Here is a 20,671-nt window from a genome sequence, read left to right on the forward strand (position 1 = left end):
TTCACTTGGAAAGTGATCTGGGAAAGTGGGGGAATAATGAGTTTACGTTTATAAATAAAGATGGATTTGAAACAGGGAAGCCAACTTTTGAATTCCTGCATGCTTTCAATGCAAAACTGCCATTGTATCAGGAAAAAAGAAATACTAAAGGATGTGAAAAGTCCCCTGAAATAAAATGTAATTGTGTATGTGAGAGCGTGAGCAAACATTTCATGGAAAAACATACAGTGCACAATTGGCACCTCCCGCGTTACACATGTAATACTGGTCTCTTGCATGGAGTGCTGTTTGGGAATGACTAGGTGAATAAGGTGGAACAGTTATTTAGATATTTTAATGATGGGCTGTTCGTCTGCAATAGGTACAGCTGGCCTCAGGGTGAATTCATTATTATATTGTCTATAATTTTGTTCAGTAAAAAATATCTGTCAGGTGTCATTTTGGTGAAACTGTATCAGCAGTGCAGCTAACATATGTGTGTTCATTAAGTCTGGGGGTCGAGTGCTGCTCTCACTGGGCATGATTCTGCTCTCACTGACAGATGCTATTCAGGAGTAATTCCACTGAAGCTGATAGCAGTGGACTGGTGAACCCCTGTGTGAAATCAGAATCAGGCCCATTGACATCAGTGGGAGTTTTTCTATTGACTTCCAAGGCAGTTGAGCGGGGACTGTGCTTGCAGTTGCAGCCCCTGGGCATCCCACTCTATTTGAAAAAAATCTAGATTCTTAGATAATTATAGGCTTTGGCCTACAACCCTACTTGCATAAGCAGAGATTCTAGGATTGAGCCTTGACGTCTTCTGCCGAACCATGTACTCCTTATTCAGACAAAATGCTCTTTGACTTGAAATCAAGAAATAATTTGCCTGAATAAGAAATAGGTTGGCTTCCTTGTACATATTTAATTTGTAAATACTAACTGTACAGTAAGTTTTCTGATTACTCGTGCTCACTTGGTTGGGACTTATTGCATGCTTTGTTGAGGAAATATGAAGCCAAATAATCTGTCACACAGAATTATTGGGCGACACAAGCTATGTGAGACAATATCTTTTATTGGACCTTCTGCTGGTAGAAGGGACAAGCTTTTGAGCTCCACAGAGTTCTTTTGGCCTGGAAAAGGTAACCAGAGATAAAAACAAGGTGGGCCAGATTGTTAAGCATATGGTTGCAATAAACCACTGAAAATGAAGTGGGCAATTAATACTTCTGCAGTCAAGGACAAAAGAGGCTTAGTAGGTTACAAATTGTTGTAATGAGCCATAAAGCCAATGTCTCTGCTGAGACCATGATTTTTAGTGTCAGGTTAGATGTGGATTGATAGATCAGTTCTTGTTCTCAAAGGTACAAGTGTTGACACTGTGACACCCTGGTTACATTTTCCAGGCCTGAGGAAGAGCTCTGTGAAGCTCAAAAACTTGTCTCTTCCATAAATAAGATATTAGCTCACCCACCTTATGACTCTCATGTCCTGGGACCAACAAGGCTACAACCACATTGCAAACACAGAATTAATTGGTAATTTATATATTTATATTGAACTTTGTTTTCATGAAGCATATTTGACCTAGACTTTGCCATATTAGAAAATGGAAAAACACTTTTTTTGTCTTTTAGTTTTATTCAGCCCCTTTGGGATCTGGTTTTGTGACATGTTAGGTCTCAGTCCAGCTCCTGGCAGATAAAAATATACAAAAATCACATCACCACAATTGGCAGTAATTTGTACCCTGTTGGCAGTGTCAGCAGAGAGGCCAAAGATTAAAGAGGCATGGAAACTGACCTACCGTCTCACCCCCACAGGTGACCCCATGTCAGGGTTCAGGTAGCAGTAGATTGGCAGGACAGTGTGGAGAAGTTTGCAGTGTCACTGTCCATCCTGTGCCTGTTCTGAGGATTTAAGCTTCCCAAGCTTAGCAAAAAACCAACAACATACTATTCACCTAATACCAGATCACATCCATTTTATCAATATGCATTTTTTAATCCATGATTGCTCAGCTTCTGTAGTAATATCTATAGTCTTAAAGAGACCCTTCTTTTTCCAGAAGAATCGACTCCTTCACATAAAACCAACAGCCCACCCACTGGAGTTACATACCCTCATGATGATGTCTTGGACTATGGCCTCAAGCCATACAGCCCCCTGGCTTTTCCTAGTCTTTCTGCAGATCACATGGGCAGATATGGACAGCCAGATAGCATAGGGTCAAAATGCAACTTGGACCCTGTAAAGTCTGGGGCCTCTGCTTTGAGCCCTAGGATTGAGATCACTCCATCCCATGAACTGATTCATTCAGGGGTTCCCTTCCGCAGCAGAGACACAGATCTTTTGGTAGAACATCAGTCCAACTCAGCCACCGCTAGCCCAAGGTTTACACTGCCTGTCCCTGGCTTTGAGGGCTACAGAGAACCGCTGTGTTTGAGCCCAGCTAGCAGCGGCTCATCTGCAAGTTTCATTTCAGAGACAAATTTCTCTCCTTACACATCACCATGTGTTTCACCAAATAATGGTCCTAGTGATGACCTTTGTCCACAGTTTCAAAACATCCATACTCATTATTCCCCTAGAACCTCGCCAATAATGTCACCACGAACAAGCATCACGGAGGATACCTGCTTGGGACCACATTCACCATCACCCCGTCCCAACTCAAGGTCTTCATCGCCAGGTGCAAAACGGAGGTACTCTTGCACTGAGCTCTGCAACTCTCAGCCGCCTTCCACTTCTCCACGACAGTCAAGAACCCCTTCTCCACAAGCCTCTCCTCACATCCCTTTGAGAGAAGACAGCACTTTGCTCACTTACACCCAGTTGCCCAGCTCTTCTAGTCTCATGGATGCTATGAACAACCTTAGCACGGATCCTCCCTGTGGTGTTCCCATGAAAATTTGGAAAACCAGCCCTGATCCCCCATCAGTGCCTTCACACAAAAACAGCATTCCATGTCACGTCTTTCAGACCGTTGATTACCTTGGGCCTTGTGATCAGGAAGACAGGAGAAACTCAGCACCTGAATCCATTTTGTTAGTACCTCCATCTTGGCCAAAGCAGCTGGTGCCTGCAATACCCATCTGCAGGTATGTTGAACTTTTCAAATTTTTGTATTTTTCACTTGCTAGGTTTATTCCTTGACTTTCATCAAATTCTTCACAGCTACGCTGCATTACTGTAAAGAGTCGTATAAACAGATCGACTTTACCAGTGGAGGCACTGTATGTAATTTATTCAGCACCACTGGCACGCTTCAAAGACGAATACCGTTTCCCTCCCAAGACGCTTACAGGATAAGGCCCCCAGTCCTGCAGTATGATTCACCAGTGTTGGTCCTTGTGTGAGGTTCCTTTGCCTCAGATCATGCTGTAGGACTGGTGCCTCAGTATGCGGCGATGTATTTGGAAATTATGGATTCAATCCTTTGTGGTATCGAATGCTCTCAAGTCTCACTGATGTGATTCCAGTGGGAACTGAAGCTACTCAGCATCCCACAGATTTGGACCCTGTGTGATTTAACACATTATCCTCTAGTAACCACCAATCTACTGCGAAAATATAGAGGACATTAAATTCTATGGGTTGCCTGATCAGAGGAGTCTTTGCTGAAGTTTATCTCAATGAGGTAATCGTTGGTTAAGATCCATTGCCAGCACTGAACATATTTTCTCTTACCGTAATTTTATAATATTAGATTCTCCTGTACTTTAATAACCGGGAAATGCAGTATCTGGTAAGAAATGTTAGCATTTTATTGATGTTTTTTGTGCATTATTATCCTTGTTTTCATGTGTATTATACATCACTTTTTATATAAACAAAAACAAAAAAAACCACAGTTTACACAACTGTTAAGTAAGTGAAGATTTATTATTTCACAAAAAGAACAGGAGAACTTGTGGCACCTTAGAGACTAACAAATTTATTTGAGCATAAGCTTTCGTGGGCTACAGCCCACTTCACCGGATGCATAGAATGGAATATATAGTAAGAAGATATATATATATATATATATATATATATATATATATATACAGGTTTCAGAGTAACAGCCGTGTTAGTCTGTATTCGCAAAAAGAAAAGGAGGACTTGTGGCACCTTAGAGACTAACCAATTTATTTGAGCATGAGCTTTCGTGAGCTACAGCTCACTTCATCGGATGCATACTGTGGAAACTGCAGAAGACATTGTATATACACAGAGACCATGAAACAATACCTCCTCCCACCCCACTCTGCTATTACCAGCAGGAGAGTGGGGTGGGAGGAGGTATTGTTTCATGGTCTCTGTGTATATACAATGTCTTCTGCAGTTTCCACAGTATGCATCCGATGAAGTGAGCTGTAGCTCACGAAAGCTCATGCTCAAATAAATTGGTTAGTCTCTAAGGTGCCACAAGTCCTCCTTTTCTTTTTGCATATATATATACATGCAGCAAAGGTGGAAGTTGCCATACAAACTGTGAGAGGCTAATTAGTTAAGATGAGCTATTATCAGCAGGAGAAAAAAAACTTTTGTAGTGATAATCAAGATGGCCCATTTAGACAGTTGACAAGAGGTGTGAGGATACTTAAGTTAGGGAAATAGATTCAATATGTGTAATGACCCAGCCACTCCCAGTCTCTATTCAAACCCAAGGTAATGGTATCTAGTTTGCATATTAATTCAAGCTCAGCAGTTTCTCCTTGGAGTCTGTTTTTGAAGCTTTTCTGTTGCAAAATTGCCACCTTTAAATCTTTTACTGAGTGGCCAGAGAGGTTGAAGTGTTCTCCTACTGAAGCTTATGCTCTGATAAATTTGTTAGTCTCTAAGGTGTCACAAGTACTCTCGTTCTTTTTGCGGATACAGACTAACAGGGCTGCTATTCTGAAACCTGTCATTATTTCACAGTGAATGAGCAAAATCTAAGGTGCATGGCAAAGATCAGATATAAGTGCACACTTGCCATTAAACTATTTTATTAGTAAGCTACCGTGTCTCTGCTTAGAGTGTGATTTACAGAAAGATTTGCTAATCCTGGATTTTGGTGGCATTTATAATTAAGAATACAAGGTAAAGTCCTGACCCCATTGAAGTTAATGGAAAAATTCCCAATGACTTCAGTGGGGCCAGGAGTTCACCCACAGCACCTTAGCCCTAGGGAGGGGAAGTGTTTACAAGTACTTTTATGAGTGCCTACTGTGACCGGTGCCTAAAATGGATCACAACTGAAAGGGCCACACTCAGGGCAGACGGCAAGAAACAGGGGAGACACCCCCCCAAAACTGGTGATTTATTCTATGATTAGATTTACCAGACCAGTAACAAAATGAGCTTCCATAGTACCACCCTGGGTAACAAGAAGCCAAAACATAGTCCCCATTAGGCATTCGAGCCCCCAGTTCACCATCCAGACAACTGCCTTTATGATGAGAGGTTACTGAAAACCCAATTCACCATACATGAGGTTCTACCATTCCCAAAGGATCAGACACTTACCCCCAGGTCAATAGATATTTTAGATCTAACCCAAATATCATGTTGTCAGCCAATCCTCAGTAAACTAAAGATTTATTAATAATAAAAAAGAAAAGAAGAGCGTTATTAAATGGTGAAAAGGATCATATACATTACAAATGATTGCACAGTCCTTAGATCAGAGTTGTAGCCATGATGGTGAATCTGCTGGCGTGTACACAAGTCTCTCAGGAATCATCCCAAAAGGTTAGATCCCAAAAGGCAGCTTAGATGTAGAGTCTGTGAGAGCCTTTCTATGCATTTTCCAGGGTATTCCAAGTAACTACTTGGAGATCTCAGTCCCCCGGCTTAAACTTTCCCTGTTAAAAGTTCAGCAGACTAGATATGGCAGGATCAGGCCTGAGCTTTCTCTTTTATAACTGAAACAGGCTGTCTAGTGTGATGAGTGCAGCATGTGACTGCGGATTCTTCTTTGTTGAGTACACACTGACCCATCACTTGGAAATTAACATTCTATTTCTTAAGCATACACAGGTAACCCAGTTACACTGATTTACATAAGGCAACTGCCTGTCATTCATTATTACAGGGGTAGATAAGATGAAGACAATACATGTAATATTATTAGTTTTATGCAGTGTCTCACATCTTTGATCTTAATGTTGACTGAACACATTTGCATACACAGTGTAAAGGCAATTAAGACATGAAAGGGACTTAGCATCTACAAGCTGATTTGGTTACATTGGAAACTTCTACAGGATGTAGGTATACAGTCAAATACATTTAAGTATCTCCCTTGATTCCTTTTACTAAAGATGAATGGGTTAGTGATTGCTGATCTACTTACCTCTCTTTGATATTCACACACAAGTGAATTGTCCTGATTGCAACTGCAATGCCTCTTGTTAAGTTTCAGAGTTAAGTTGTTATGGGTTAGTTGATTAAGTTGCCAGCATCACACCTACATCTCATAGAGTTTTTCAAACTGCCTGATCTTTTCCTGTCCAGCGTACCTGTTGCATCCCTCCCACCTCTTGAGTGGCCACTCTCCAATCAGTCTGGCTCTTATGAATTGCGCATTGAAGTGCAGCCAAAACCTCACCATCGGGCACACTATGAGACAGAGGGGAGTCGAGGGGCAGTCAAAGCACCAACGGGGGGCCATCCTGTGGTCCAGGTAAGAGATTTTAGAATTAATGAAATGTGCAGATGGTTGGGGAGTGGGAAGTAGGGAAGCATGTTAATTCATTTTTTATGGAGATAGCCCTATGGGAGGACAGTTGCAAACATAAATGCAAAGCAGCAACATGTTTGCACTCACCACCATGTGTGAAGTCTCTGAAGTTGAGCAATGGTAAACTTCAAAAAGTTTGGAGATTTCTTTGTGAAAACCTCATAGGCCAAAAAGAAAAGGAGGACTTGTGGCACCTTAGAGACTAGCCAATTTATCTGAGCATAAGCTTTCGTGAGCTACAGCTCACTTCATCGGATGCATACTGTGGAAAATACATCCGATGAAGTGAGCTGTAGCTCACGAAAGCTTATGCTCAAATAAATTGGTTAGTCTCTAAGGTGCCACAAGTACTCCTTTTCTTTTTGTGAATACAGACTAACACGGCTGTTACTCTGAAACCTGTCAGAGGCCAAAGTTTATGCCAACTTTTCTGGATTAGAAATCACATTAGAACTCTCCTCTCTCTCTGTCATGAGATGTCCAACAATTCCTACTTCCAACTGAGCCAGTTTAACTCTCAAAACAGGCTCTTTTTGTTTCATCTCAGGCCTTTTGTGATAGTTATTATTTTGTGAAATAAATACCGACCCCATTTTTCAATCTCAAAAATCAGTTCAAGGTTGGGTTCACGCTGGGGTTTCCAGTGAATGTTCACAGCAGATCTCAATGTCTCTGAGCCACTTTGCCTTTCTCTCTCACTGGATTACATGGGCTATGCAGATTACATTCCTGCCAACTAGAGGGTGCCAAGCATACTTCTGAATGCATCTAACCCAGAGAGTCTTTTTATGCCAGATAATAAATGCTAAGGGCTCATCCAGCTTCCAGTACAGTGAAAGAACAGACAGCAACCACTCTCTTTCACTTTAATGAGAGTTGGATTGGGGCAGTGTGTACATTCAGCTACAGTTTCCAAAGAGTTAATAATACACTCCCCATAACTCATGTGAGTTAATTTAAGACAGAACTGGATGATCCTCTGGGGGTGAGGGTTGAGGTTTTGCAAACCACTTAAAACTATTTTTTTTAATTAATTTTCCAAACTAGTTTGAGTTCCCAAATCTTTTTTGCCCTGTAATGTAAACTCTTCCCTGCCCTGATCTGTGATTAAAAGACTTTTAAAACCTCTTGCTTACATCATTATAACTCCTTGGGTCTCATCCATGCAAAGGAGAGGAGAAGCTGGCCTCATGTTTTTCTACCTAAAGAGAAGCCTGTGCTATATAGAGGGGTTGCAAGACCCCCCACCCTCCCAAAAAAGCTTGACTAACACAGGCTGGTGTCCTGTATACGGCACTATACACACTAGGCTTCCTTTTTCCATTACTTTTTAGAATTTCTCTCTTGCTTGTTCATTTTTTTCATCTCTCTGTTTGCTTTTCCCTTTGCTCCTCTCTCTTTTCAACTATTTCACCCTATTTTCTTCTATTTAATTTTCTTCTGTCTCTGCCTTCCTTTTACAAAGTCTCTCCTAGGTGGATAGCAAACCCTACTATCAGTTGAGCAGTGGGTTTGAAATTAGCCGGACAAATTAATTTCTCCCAAGTTTAATCCCTCAGCATATGCATTTTAATGTTTTGCCTGGGATATATTTAATTCACTGAGCAGATGCTGAATCATGTCTTTATTTAATACTTGCAAGCAGTTCCAGTTGTCATCTGTTGTAACAATTCCTTTTTTCCTTTTCCTGGATTATATGACCCCAATAGGAAATACATACACCAGCAACAGTTGGGGTGTGATACAGGCACAGGGGGACAATTTAAGTACACAGTCCTGGGACTGGTTTCAAGGAGAAGTTTGATCGCCTGCTATAAAGTTGTAAATAGAGAGAAGACATGTTTATTGGGTGCATTAGTCTGTAGAGAAAGGGTAAGTGAGTTTAGGGCAGGACCTCACTTGTGAATTGGGATGGTGTAATCACAGAAACAGTGGGATTTTTTTATACAATTTATGGTTCATGTACATTGGAGTCTGACCCAAACATCAATGATCAGACACAAATTCTGCTCTGAGTTACACTGGTGTAAATGCACTGAAATCAATGGAAGAACTTCACATTTATACTGGTCTAAATGAAGACTTAGCATCTACAAGCTAATTTGGCTCTATGATATATGACCAGTCAGCACTTACTCATTCCTTATGTTGCTTACAGGTTGGTATCATTTACCTTCCCAAGATAATGCCCACCAGTAAGATGTTTATCACAGTGAAGGAGATTCTTATGACATGAAGGGATAGAGGTGGGGGAAAATAACAGTGCTTCACTTCTTTCCTCTAATCGATAGCAGTCAAGGAGGGATTTACATTTCCTGGTGGAGACAGGAACAGATATTCCTAATTTTATCATAATTTTACAGTCAGACTTAAGGTTACTGAACTGTAAATTCAAAAAATGAATGTTATACTCTCCTAAACAGATGTGCTTCTGAACAGATGTGCATGTATATGGAGAAAATATGGTCAGTTTCTTTATGAGGATTTATTATAAACTTGGAAATATTCACTGGATTTCAGTTCAGTCTAACATAATAAGGTTCATATGGGTACAGAGCAATATGACAGAGTTACACCTGTATGGTTTATGACATCTGAAACCAGAGCAGGCTAGTAAAATCCAAAGCTTTTAGGTAATAAAATTTGCTTGGTGCTGATTTTTATTTCTATCCCTCAGTACCTTTCAACTTTTGTATTCACTCCTTTTTAGTTTAAATTGTACAGAAGTAAAAGAAATAAAGCAGGCGAGTGGTGGTGGTGGTTGTTATGATTATAAGCAGTAAAGACTGTATTGCTGAAAATATACAGGAGCCTTTTAGCAAGTGGCTGGGAATGGTCTATTAACTAATGAAAATTAATGTTCAGCAAGTTCTTTTCCTTTTAAGACTCAAAATAGGAAGCTGATGCTGCCTGCACAGTGTTGATGGGGCTGCAGTTGTCCAGCAGTCAGATAACTTGAAACTACAGATTCACAACCACCTATGTTTGTCAGATCATAAAGCATGTCGTTGGGTTTCCTTGGAAGGTTTTCGCTAGCACCTTCCTGTACTAGCTTTTCTAAGTCTGATCCTGTATAGTTCTCGTTATTGCTGTCCAAATGGTGTTTATCTACAATGTGCCAAACTCACCCCTCCTGTAGGAACTCCATTGTTTCCAGCAGAGTTACACGAAGGATGAATTTGTCCCATTCATCCTATTTGATTCCACCGTTAATGTCTATGGAAGCTGATTCCACCATTTCAACTACCCTCTCTCTGAAATAATCCCTCTTTTAAAAATCCTTCTGACATAGGTTGAGAGAGATCATGTGTGTGCCTGCATTATCTCACAAATTCTTTGTAAGGAGAAAAATTTCCCTCTATTATATTGATTAATTTTTATGGCATGGTGTTGGCCTACATTTTTTTCCCCTTAAATCTGTGTTTTGCATGCAAGCTGCTGTTTTTGGGGGTTTTTTATGAGCCGGCAGATCTCATATCCTTTCAGCTTTATCTTGCGGTTGATCATTCTGAGGCTGCTTCCTCTTCTTCATGTGTTCAGTGCGGAACGTTTGGAGTGCTGCACCGGGGAGCCTGCACTACGGCCGTGCTCCCAAGAGTGGCAGAACAATGAACTGCTTGTTAAGGCTAGAGCCACTGACAGGACAAGCCATATTGAACTAGGGCAGTGGTTTTCAACCTTTTTTCATTTGCAGACCCCTACAAAATTTCAAAAGGAGGTGCGGACTCCTTTGGAAATCTTAGACATAGACTGCAGACCCCTAGGGGTCTGCGGACCACAGGTTGAAAACCACTGATCTGGGACATTTGCTTTTGTGTTTTACATTGCGTTAGATCTCTGACAACAGCAACAGGAGCCTGTGTGTCAGGAAAAAACAAATGGTGCTAACATGACGCTATATTCTTATTGGTTTGGCATGGTCACTGATTATGCAAAGAGGAAGTTGCAGACACCTTCAGTTTCCTCCTTGCAAGCTGCCATCAGGCTTACTGGCATTGGAAGGCCAAGAAATGGGGTGGGGGAGGATAGTATTTTACATTACATAGCCCCAGTCTAGAGACCCCACCCAAGATCAGGCCTCTGGTTATGCTAGATGCCGTCCAGACACAAAGTAAGAGATAGTCCCTGCCATGAAGAGCTTACAGTATAAATAGACAAGACAGAGAAAAGGTGGCAGAGAGTGGAAATATTATTACCCCCATTTTACAGATTGGGAAATGAGGTTAAAACAGACATAAATGACTTGCCCAAGCATGACACAGGGATCAAGACCTGAACCTTGATCTGCTCAAGCTCCTCTGAAACCTCCCACCCCCACCTGAGTGGCTAACAATGCTGAAGTACTGACATTGCTTAATTCAGAGTTGCCTGAGGGAACTGGGTGTGCAGTAGGATTGGAGTGTGAGTACTGCTAGCTGGGCCTCTCTTTTTTTCCTAGCGCCCACAGGAAACTGTTGAAATCCTATATTTGTATGTGTGAAAACTGAGTCAGGAAAAAAAAGGGAGGTGAACCCAGGCAAAGAGATTTTCTTTGTATTCAGTAAAGAGGTTGTATCTGTTTGATTAAGAATGTTTTGCGCAGGAAATACCTCTTCAGTTCAAAAATTAGAAGCTAAATGAAGGTGAAATTCACCTTGGACCAGCCCAAGAGCCTATGGACAACCTCAGTCCCATTAAGTCCTATTTTGAGGACTTAGATAGAGTTTAAGCAGCCCCTTGGCTTTGTGCCAAATTGTCTTTGCAGAAGGCTGAATTTATTTGAAAAGTTAAAACAGTTTTACTTTTTGACTCAATATGATATCCTAAACAGTTGTGTAATGTTTCTGTGAGCGGTTAAACAGGCACCCTGCTCTTCCCCAGAGGTGACTGCCTTTTAGTAATGGGCAAAAGGACAGATTTTTAACCAAGTTAGGCATGTTATGTTGCAGTTAATTTCTGCAAAGATTGCACATATAATTTGGATAATTGTGCTTGCATGTTGTTAATTAGTGAGGCACAGTTACTCTGTTTACATGTGTGTAAATTAGACAAGCAAATTTTGCATCTGACTTATATGACATTCTGGCCCACGCTCTAAAGCATGCTGGAAATAATAGCTTTGAAGAGTGGGGAGTAATACATAAACCATAACTCTTTCATTGGGGATTATGCATGTGAATAGCACAGCAGGAACAGTACAAGGCATGTACAATTTAAGCTCAAACTTGGGGAAATTTTTAAAGAAAAGTAATAGTAAGGAATCTATATTTGGTTTTTAACACAAAAACTTGAGTTACTCTTCAGAAGTGTATTTTTACCAAAATAATGTTCCTCACCCATTGGCATTATTTCCTTGCAGAAGAACTGTAAGCTGAATTCATGTGATTAGCTATTGTTATTACCTAGATATGGTGGATTCCAGGTGTAAATCTCACATTTATATAGAGCCTCTCAACTCAAAGGATTTGTAAGCAATAACTATTTAAAAGGAACTTTCACAACCCTGGCATCTTGTAGCTCTTTGGTCCTATTTCAACACACTCCTCCTCCAACCTGTTGCTTACGTACCTTTGCAAAGGATTGGGATGTTTTTGGATGAAAAGCGCTGTGTTATTTTGCATCTCTCTCTCACTGTTAAAGAGAAAGTGATTATTCTCTGTTATTCTGTCATGACTTTTCATCAAAGACTAGTTTCGCGCCCCCCCTCCCCCCCAGTCTAAGTTGATCTGGTCAACTGAGTGTGGTCTTAGAGTGGGATTTTCAAAAGCACCTAAGTGATTTAAGAGCACTAGTAATTTAGGGACCTTTGAAAATACCAGGGCTTACAGCAAATTACTGGGAGATAGGCAGGAGGCCTGTGTTCTCTTCCTGGATCTGCCACGGACTCACTGTGGCCATGTCTACACTACCCGCCAGATCGGCGGATAGTGATTGATCTATCGGGGATCAATTTATCGTGCCTAGTGTAGACGCGATAAATTGATCCCCGATCGTTCTGCCGTCGACTCCGGAACTCCACCACGGCGAGAGGCGGAAGCGGAGTCGATGGGGGAGCGGCGGCCGTCGATCCTGCGCCGCGAAGACGTGAAGTAAGCGATTCTAAGTCGATCTCAGATACGTCAACTTCAGCTACGCTATTCTCGTAGCTGAAGTTGTGTATCTTAGATCGATTCCCCCTGCAGTGTAGACCAGGCCTGTGTGTCCTCAGGCAAATGACTTCACCACTCTGGGCCTCAGTTTACACCCATCCATACAATGACTATAATAATACGACCTACTTTGCTTGAATGCCATGAGGATGAGGCCTTTTCGGTCGTAGAAATTTGTACTAGTGTATCTAAAACAGTAGCCCACCCCCACCCACCCCAGTACGGATGCAGTTATATCATAAAGGTGCTTCTTTAAGGTGTAACTATTGCCATACAGGAAAGGTATAAGCTATAAGGCACCTTTATACTAGTATAACTGCTTCCACACTAGGCTTGTACCGGTATAGTGATAGTGGTAAAAAATCACACCCCTAACCAACATACTGGTACAACTTTCAAGTGTAGACCAGGCCTTAATGTCTGCAAAGTATCAGATCCTGAGATGAACGGCATGAGAGACATGCAATATTTAACATTACCTCGGCTAGTCTGTAGTGTGCTGCATGCTGATGTGGAGATCTTCTCCTGTATTCAAAGAGAGAGAAGTGACGTTTAAAAGGGACTCATTCAATCAACCAGGCTCACCAAATTTTCCTTTCTCCTATCCCCTGTTCTTAACTCTTTAGTGATCATTGTGACTCTTGCTTTTTTAATTAAGTCAAAGAAGCTACAACTTTCCAGCTATTAATGAAACACAGAGGAGTTTGTTTTATAATAACAGACTTACTTTTTGCTTTCCTCTTTGAATCAAGCATTCTTCTGTGGGTGTTCTCTTGTGGTTTCAAGTCAAAGAGGACATTGTTTTCTAGCTCAGACTTCCCTGTAGGGCTCTGACTTTTACATATATGTAACGTTTAATGTTCAGCTAGTACTTTTAGGGTTATTAGTAAAACCAGACCATCAAATGCAAACGTAACACGAGATTATGGGCTTGATACTGCAACCCAAACACACACTGAGTGGGACTAAGGCTATGTCTACACTGCACTTTCGTGGTTAAAATTTTTGCTGCTCGGGGTGTGAAAAAACGACAAAAGTTTTAACGACAAAAAGCTTTTTTGTTTTAATGACAGCGTTTTGTCGGTGGGAGATGCTCTCCTGGTGACGAAACTACCGCCCCTCATTAGGGGTGGTTTTATTTTGTTGTCAGGAGAGCTCTCTTACTTCTTTTATATTGATTTAAATGAGACTAGTTGGCTAAGTACCACTAAGGCCTCGTCTACACTAAGAACTTTCATCAGGATGGTTACATTTCTCAGGGGTGTGAAAAACCCACATTCCTGAGCAATGCGGTTATATCAACCTTAACCCCCAGTATAGACAGTGCTAGGTCAGCGGAAGAATTCTTCCATTGACCTACCTACTGCCTCTTCTTGGGAGAAGCCCTCCTCTCAGCATAGGTGGTGTCTACACTGAAGCATTCCAGCAGCGAAGCTGCAGTGCTGTAGCTCCAGCGTGGTACTGGTTGAAATGTCGCACGGGTTCCAGAATCAAGTTTTGTGTGTTTGCTCCTTGCTTAGCATTTTGTCTGTACAGACTGTGCTGAACTCAGTGAAGCAGACTCCTGCTGTGTCCAACCCACCTACTTCCCCTTCCTAGCAAGCAATAACCTTGTTCACACTCCGATCCTCTTCTCAGACTTTCTTGTAAAGATTATGACCCAGATATTCAGAACAGCACATGTCAAACTGAACATACATTTCATGCCTAATCTAAGTGCAAAATTACTAGGGTAGTTTGTGCAACTGTGATAATTGTGCATGTAAATGACCAGGTAGACACTAAACGGATAGTTTTGTGGGTAGATCTACCTCAATTATGTGTGCAAATTGCAGTGATAGCTACGCAGTTCTGCAAACAGGGGCCTATATTTTTGGCTAATTTGAAAAATTCTCTTTAAAAGAACCTTGCCAAATATTAGGGCAGATCAGTCAATTGTCCTTACAGTTACACAGTGCTGTATCTTTAGAAGTTTGCCAAACACTTAACATTTCCCTACTTTGAGGAAGTAACAGACTAAAGGTTCACTGGAGCTAAAGAGAAAATGAAATTACTAGATAAATGAAATGTAGTTCCTGTAAACCTAGAGGAACCTGCAGCTGGTTTATATGGACATCTGAAACCAGACTGGTTAATAGGGAATGTCAGGTATAACCCCTGATAATAAGGCAAAATTGAAGGAAGAGGAGACGTGCAGGCTTATCCAGCAATCTGTGCTTCTTTTAATAACTGTGAGGGTAATTAACCACTGGAACAATTCCCCTGGAGACATGGATGCTCCATCACTTGAAGGCTTTACATTGAGACTGGATAACATTTTAATTGATAAGCTTTAGCTCAAGCAAAAATGATGGTTTTGAATAGAAATGACTGAATTAGGTTCTTTGCTCCAGTTTATGCAGAAGGTCAAGCCAGATGATCATAGTGGTCCCTTCTAGTTTTAAAACCCATCTGTGTTGGGTAATTATGTGTATTTATTAATGTAGTATCTGAGCACCTCACTTCATTGGGAAATACTATTATTCCATTTAACAGATGGGAAACAGACAGATTAAGTGTCTTTAGTGCCTAAATCTTATTGAAATGAATAGGCACTAGGTGTCTGGGCCCTTTTGAAAGTCAGACAGTGCTCACCCAAACGACTATGGAATAGATGGCTTGAGGGCTCAGCAATGCTACTGTGTTTTGCTAGCAGGTACTGAGTGAAACCACAGGGAGGTAGGGAATGGAGGGCTGCACAGTGGAGTTTTTGCTGAGTTTCTCGCATTATTAGTCAACTTAGTGGCATAAGCGTTTCATCACACTTTTCCAAGAAATCTCGGTCCCCATTTCATGAAGCCCCCTGCTGCTTCTGTCACCTGCAATGCATGTGTTAATTTTTTTTGGGGGGGGGTGTCAAATGTAACTGAATTACTGTGATGTGCATGTAGCAAAGCTGAGTAACTCTGAGATTTTATCACTGCAACTTACATCCTTCCTCACCCCATTTCCACTCTGTTTGTTACTCTCGCTCACTGTGCTATGTCTAAATTACACAGCAGAGTCTCTGGGGGCTGTATAAACGGTTATAAACGAAGTAACTATTTTGGAGAATGTATATTGGATTTGGAATCTGAAGCATCATTAAAAACAACGAGGAATCCTTGTGGCACTTTAGAGACTAACAAATTTATTTGGGCATAAGCTTTCGTGGGCTATAACCCACTTCGTCAGATGCATGGAGTGAAAAACACAGTAAGCAGGTATAAATATACAGCACATGAAAAGATGGGAGTTGCCGTACCAAGTGGGGGGGTCAGTGCTAACGAGGCCAATTCAGTTAAGGTGGATGTGGCCCATTCCCAACAGTAGACAAGAAGGGGTGAATACCAACAGATATTCTGTTGGGAGTGGGCCACATCCACACGAATTGAATTGGCCTCATTAGCACTGACCCCCCACTTGGTAAGGCAACTCCCATCTTTTCATGTGCTGTATATTTATACCTGCTTACTGTGTTTTTCTCTCCAGTGGTGAATTAGACCCTTTGTGTTTTACTTGAGACATAGAGGATGCATATGTTGTTGTTTAAACTTTTTATTTTTGTCATTAACATACATGAACAGAAAATAGAATCCCGTAAATCAGTGGTTCCCAAACTTGTTCCGCTGCTTGTTCAGGGAAAGCCCCTGGTGGGCCGGGCCGGTTTGTTTATCTGCCGCGTCCACAGGTTCGGCCGATCGCGGCTCCCAGTGGCCACAGTTCTCTGCTCCAGGCCAATGGGGAGCTGCTGGAAGCGGCGCGGGCAGAGGGATGTACTGGCTGCTGCTTCCAGCAGCCCCCCTTGGCCTGAAGCAGCGAACCGTGGCCACTGAGAGCCGCTCTTGATCGAACCTACAGACACAGCAGGTAAACAAACCAACCCGGCCCACCAGGGGCTTTCCCTGCATAAGCGGCGGAACAAGTTTGGGAACCACTGCCTTAAACTATTCAGTTTATCCTTCTTAACATTAAGTAAATTCACATTTCCACACAAGTATAATAAATCTTATCCATCACTGTAAAACAATACCCATATATATCACCTATTAATACACCTGCAAACCCATAACCAGCTGCTACACATGGCTCTTTATATAGGAATCATCTACCCTGTTCCATTTTAGTCTGTTCCTCAGTAACTTTCCCTTTAAAAAGTCCATTTGTGTTGATCAACTCCTACAGTTATCTGTCTTGTTTGTTTTGTTCAATGGTAACCAAACACTATATGATCTGCTTGAGAAGATTATGTTTTAACTTCACCAGTGCTTGAAAAAGGAGAGAATCACATGCTAGCAACAGCAAAAAGCATTTTTTCCCTCCGAAACAGTACCAATGGCCACATGTAGGTGTGAAATATAACTACACAGAAGTGCATTGGTGCCACATTTCAGTATGTAGTTAATAATAATGTACACTGTGCTTCTATAGCACCATTCTTTAGAGGTGTTCAACATACCTTGAAACCACTGTCTCAAGATAGTTTATGTACACAATGGAGAGGAAATGGAGGCACAGAAAGACATAGGGCCTTGCCCAAGGTCTCAGAGTAAGTCAGCGCCAAAAGAGTCAAGACGAGAACCTATAGGTCTCATGCTCTATCACTTGCTGTAACCGTGACTCGCTCCTGCCTCCCCTTCTAAAAGCTCTCGCCTAACCCAGTTCTGTCTCTTTAGGGAACAGAAATCCCAAACACTTGGGGCCTGAATCTCATTAGGGGGACATTAGAGTAAATGAGATTCAGGTCCCTGGAATGTTAATAAAATATCATCAAAATAAAAAACATAAAATACGAGCATAATAAAAATTCACCATTTAGCAGAATCAGATGTTCAAATGATAATTGTCTGAGGCCTTTTTAGGCTGCTTCTGTAAGTAGCAAAAAGAACTAGGGAAGAGAGTTCCTCTGGCTCGTGTTCTCTTGGAACGTCCTGACTACATTACATTGAACGAAAACATGTGACAAGTTTCCCCTTTATTGCTTTAACTAAAACAAGCATGCCGACTGTTATATGGTACAGTGGCTGGCTGAGGCCTTTGTGCTTAGTGACAGCTATGGATACCCTGGTATCCATGGGACAAGAAAATGAGGCTTTCAGTTCAGGTTGGAACATTTGTGAATAAAGGTCTCTAGGCATCCTTGGAAACACTGCAGTCTAAGAGAATTAATGATTAGTAGGTGATTAGACACCAAATGTAAAATTCTTCCTCACAGGAGATGAATTCAACAGCCAAGATGGAAAATGTGAAGCAAGCAGGAGGTAGCTAAACAAGTATATCTTCACCCTGTCTCCTCAGTAGTGTCCTAATGTTACTTTTCATGTAGCTGAGTATTTTAATAGACACAGGGAAGATGAAGAATTTGGATTGGGAAATAGTTCATAATGTTAAAAATGATGAGAGCCATTGGTTTCATGTGGAAACCCCTCTCCATGTCTAAAGGGGAGTAGGGAATTTAGCAGGCATGCAGCTCCAATTTGAGCTAGAGGGAGCTGGAAGCTGAAATCCTATGCCACTCCTTGTAAACTTAGGAGAAAGCTTCTAAGTGTTTTCTTATCTTTTCATGTACAGCAGGAAAAGGGAAGCAGTAGGCGGAAGCGATTTCTCACGCTGCTTTGTATTTACTTCTAATTGAATGTAACCAGCACAGGTCTGTTTTCTCATTTTTTACCAGAGGCTGATGAACGTCTCTCTGAATCACCAGTGCTTTATTTCAAAAGTTGACTGCACACACACATCTCATTCAGAGGGAAGCTGAAATGACTTCCACAGGGAGATGGCAAGTAATATGCAACAATTAACAGACCAGCCCTCAGGTTGTGGTGAACTGAAATAAGCAAGAGTGCTGATTCGTTTCAAGCAAACAAAATGAGTAGGGCCTGTGAATTCATTTGCTTATTTTATACTTTCTTTCTGGCAGTTGCTTGCATTGTCTAGGCAGGAAGATGTATGTAATCAACTTTAAAGATGCAGCTTTATCCCCCCAGAGGGGAGAAAGACCTGCAAATCCAGACTAGGAGAAGCTCTGCTGGGATGAAGGGGAAACAAAAATTGCCCATGACATTCACTCTGTCATGCAACTTGCACTTCTACTACACAGGGCCAGATTTTCTGTGGGCCTCCCAAAAGGTGCCTACAAGATTTGCAGGTGTCTCCATTTTTCTTAGTGCAAAACTCATCACAATTTGCCTTCGCTCAACAGGCAGCCAGGTGTGTAATTTTCTAATGTGCAGGTGCCCAAAACAGAAGCCCATGACAAATTTGGCCCTAAAAGTCTACAAATTAAAAAAGACAAAAACATCAACAAATACTGCCATATAAATAGTGCAAGCCAAGGAGAGTGGAATGGTGTCAGAAATTGTTACAACTTCATTCTTGGAATACCAGATTAGTTTCGAATTCTTTTAGTGTGATCTACTGCACTGTGCATAGCCATGGGAGCTAGGAGCTCTTGATATTCTTACCCCACCTCCGTTACTAATTCACTGTGTGACTGTAAGCAAATCACTTAAATCATCAGGTTTCCCATTTGTACAAAGGGGCTATAATTCACATCTCACAACAAATATAATATGAGTGGTGTCTTTGAAGGGGTAAATCTCTGCTGTTTATAAGCTGTATGGTGGTCAATGTAAACTTAAGTCAGTAAATATATTTTAAAGAGGGTCCAACTAAATTCCCTATAGACAGAAATACATGTGTGTGTAATATGGATATGTGAGCACACTTGGAAGACTCTAGGGAATTTACACCTCTATCACTGATGTACACGATAAGTTTATTTTGCAGTTTTCAGTTGCAGTAACTGAGCAATGTTAAAGGATTCACCCCTTCAGTCTTGAGTGATGGGCTTTATTCTGAGTGCACTGGATAACACTTTAGAGATGAGTTTGGATTTTCAAAACCTCCAAAGTTGAAGGGTATTCAGACTGGGATTTTGGTTCAGCCAAATATTGGGACAAGGGCCAATGCAGATCGGGGTCTAGATTTGAATTTCAAATTCCCTTTGAAAGGTCTGAGGACTTTTGGATCTGTGTTTACATCCATTTGTAGGATGTACTGGCCCATTTGTTTAGAGCTGCACAAGTAAAATTTCATGTTCATTTGCTTGCCTAATTTGTGGTCACAGTTACTGCAATTTTGTGTGGTAATTGTGTTGCCAAATGGCTCATTGGACTTCTACTACACATACATACAACAGTGGTAATGTACGTGCAAATGCATAGAGAGTTTTTGCATTTAAAATGATAGGTGTGCACTTCTAAAAATCATAATGCACTCAAACTTAGACATCATTTTTAACTGATATTGATACAGAAATGCAATGTAGAATACATGAATGAACCTTGTTTAGGAAGCGGTGAGTCAAATCATGCCACACATTTCCATTTTGTTTATAAAGCCCAATTGCTGTAGCAAACCAAACAAGAAAAGTCTCCTTATTTTCTGAATGATGTTATTTGTTTATCTGCCAAAGTGCCTTGCATTTCCTCAGGTCACAGACCAGCCCATGTCTGACTATGTTAATATTATAAGAGTTATGCAACAGCAAAGTTGTTTTTATTTAAAAAAAAAACTTTTAAACTAAAAGAAATAGGATCTTAAAATCCCAAAATAGCGTATGGAAAGGTACACATAATGTCTGGCTTCTCTTTTCCCTTGTGGCAAATGTGACTCAAAGGAGTTGGTTTTTCTCCAGCCCAATCTGTATATAGTTTGGGGAGTTTTACTGTGAATAGCTCACCTTATAATACCCCCCAAAATATCCCCTGTCAGGGTTTTCTAGTCATAAATCATTCTCAGCTTTCAGTCTCTATCCTGAAATCCAGATTTG

At 41.1% G+C, this 20,671-nt stretch overlaps 1 protein-coding gene across 6 annotated transcripts in view; it reads left to right on the forward strand.

The window, feature by feature from the left end:
• Window positions 1-20,671, forward strand: part of NFATC2 (nuclear factor of activated T cells 2) — a 135,377-nt gene that overhangs the window by 25,719 nt on the left and 88,987 nt on the right. For 3 of the 6 annotated variants that reach the window (XM_073309387.1, XM_073309384.1, XM_073309386.1), the window contains exons 2-3: window positions 2,051-3,083; window positions 6,466-6,634. In XM_073309387.1, the coding sequence (XP_073165488.1) occupies window positions 2,051-3,083; window positions 6,466-6,634 (1,202 nt within the window). The remainder of the gene's footprint in view (window positions 1-2,050; window positions 3,084-6,465; window positions 6,635-20,671) is intronic. The other 3 variants (XM_073309388.1, XM_073309389.1, XM_073309385.1) reach the window with 2 other exon arrangements.

The sequence above is a fragment of the Lepidochelys kempii genome, chromosome 13, assembly GCF_965140265.1.
Source record: "Lepidochelys kempii isolate rLepKem1 chromosome 13, rLepKem1.hap2, whole genome shotgun sequence".
Classification (NCBI taxonomy): domain Eukaryota; kingdom Metazoa; phylum Chordata; order Testudines; family Cheloniidae; genus Lepidochelys; species Lepidochelys kempii.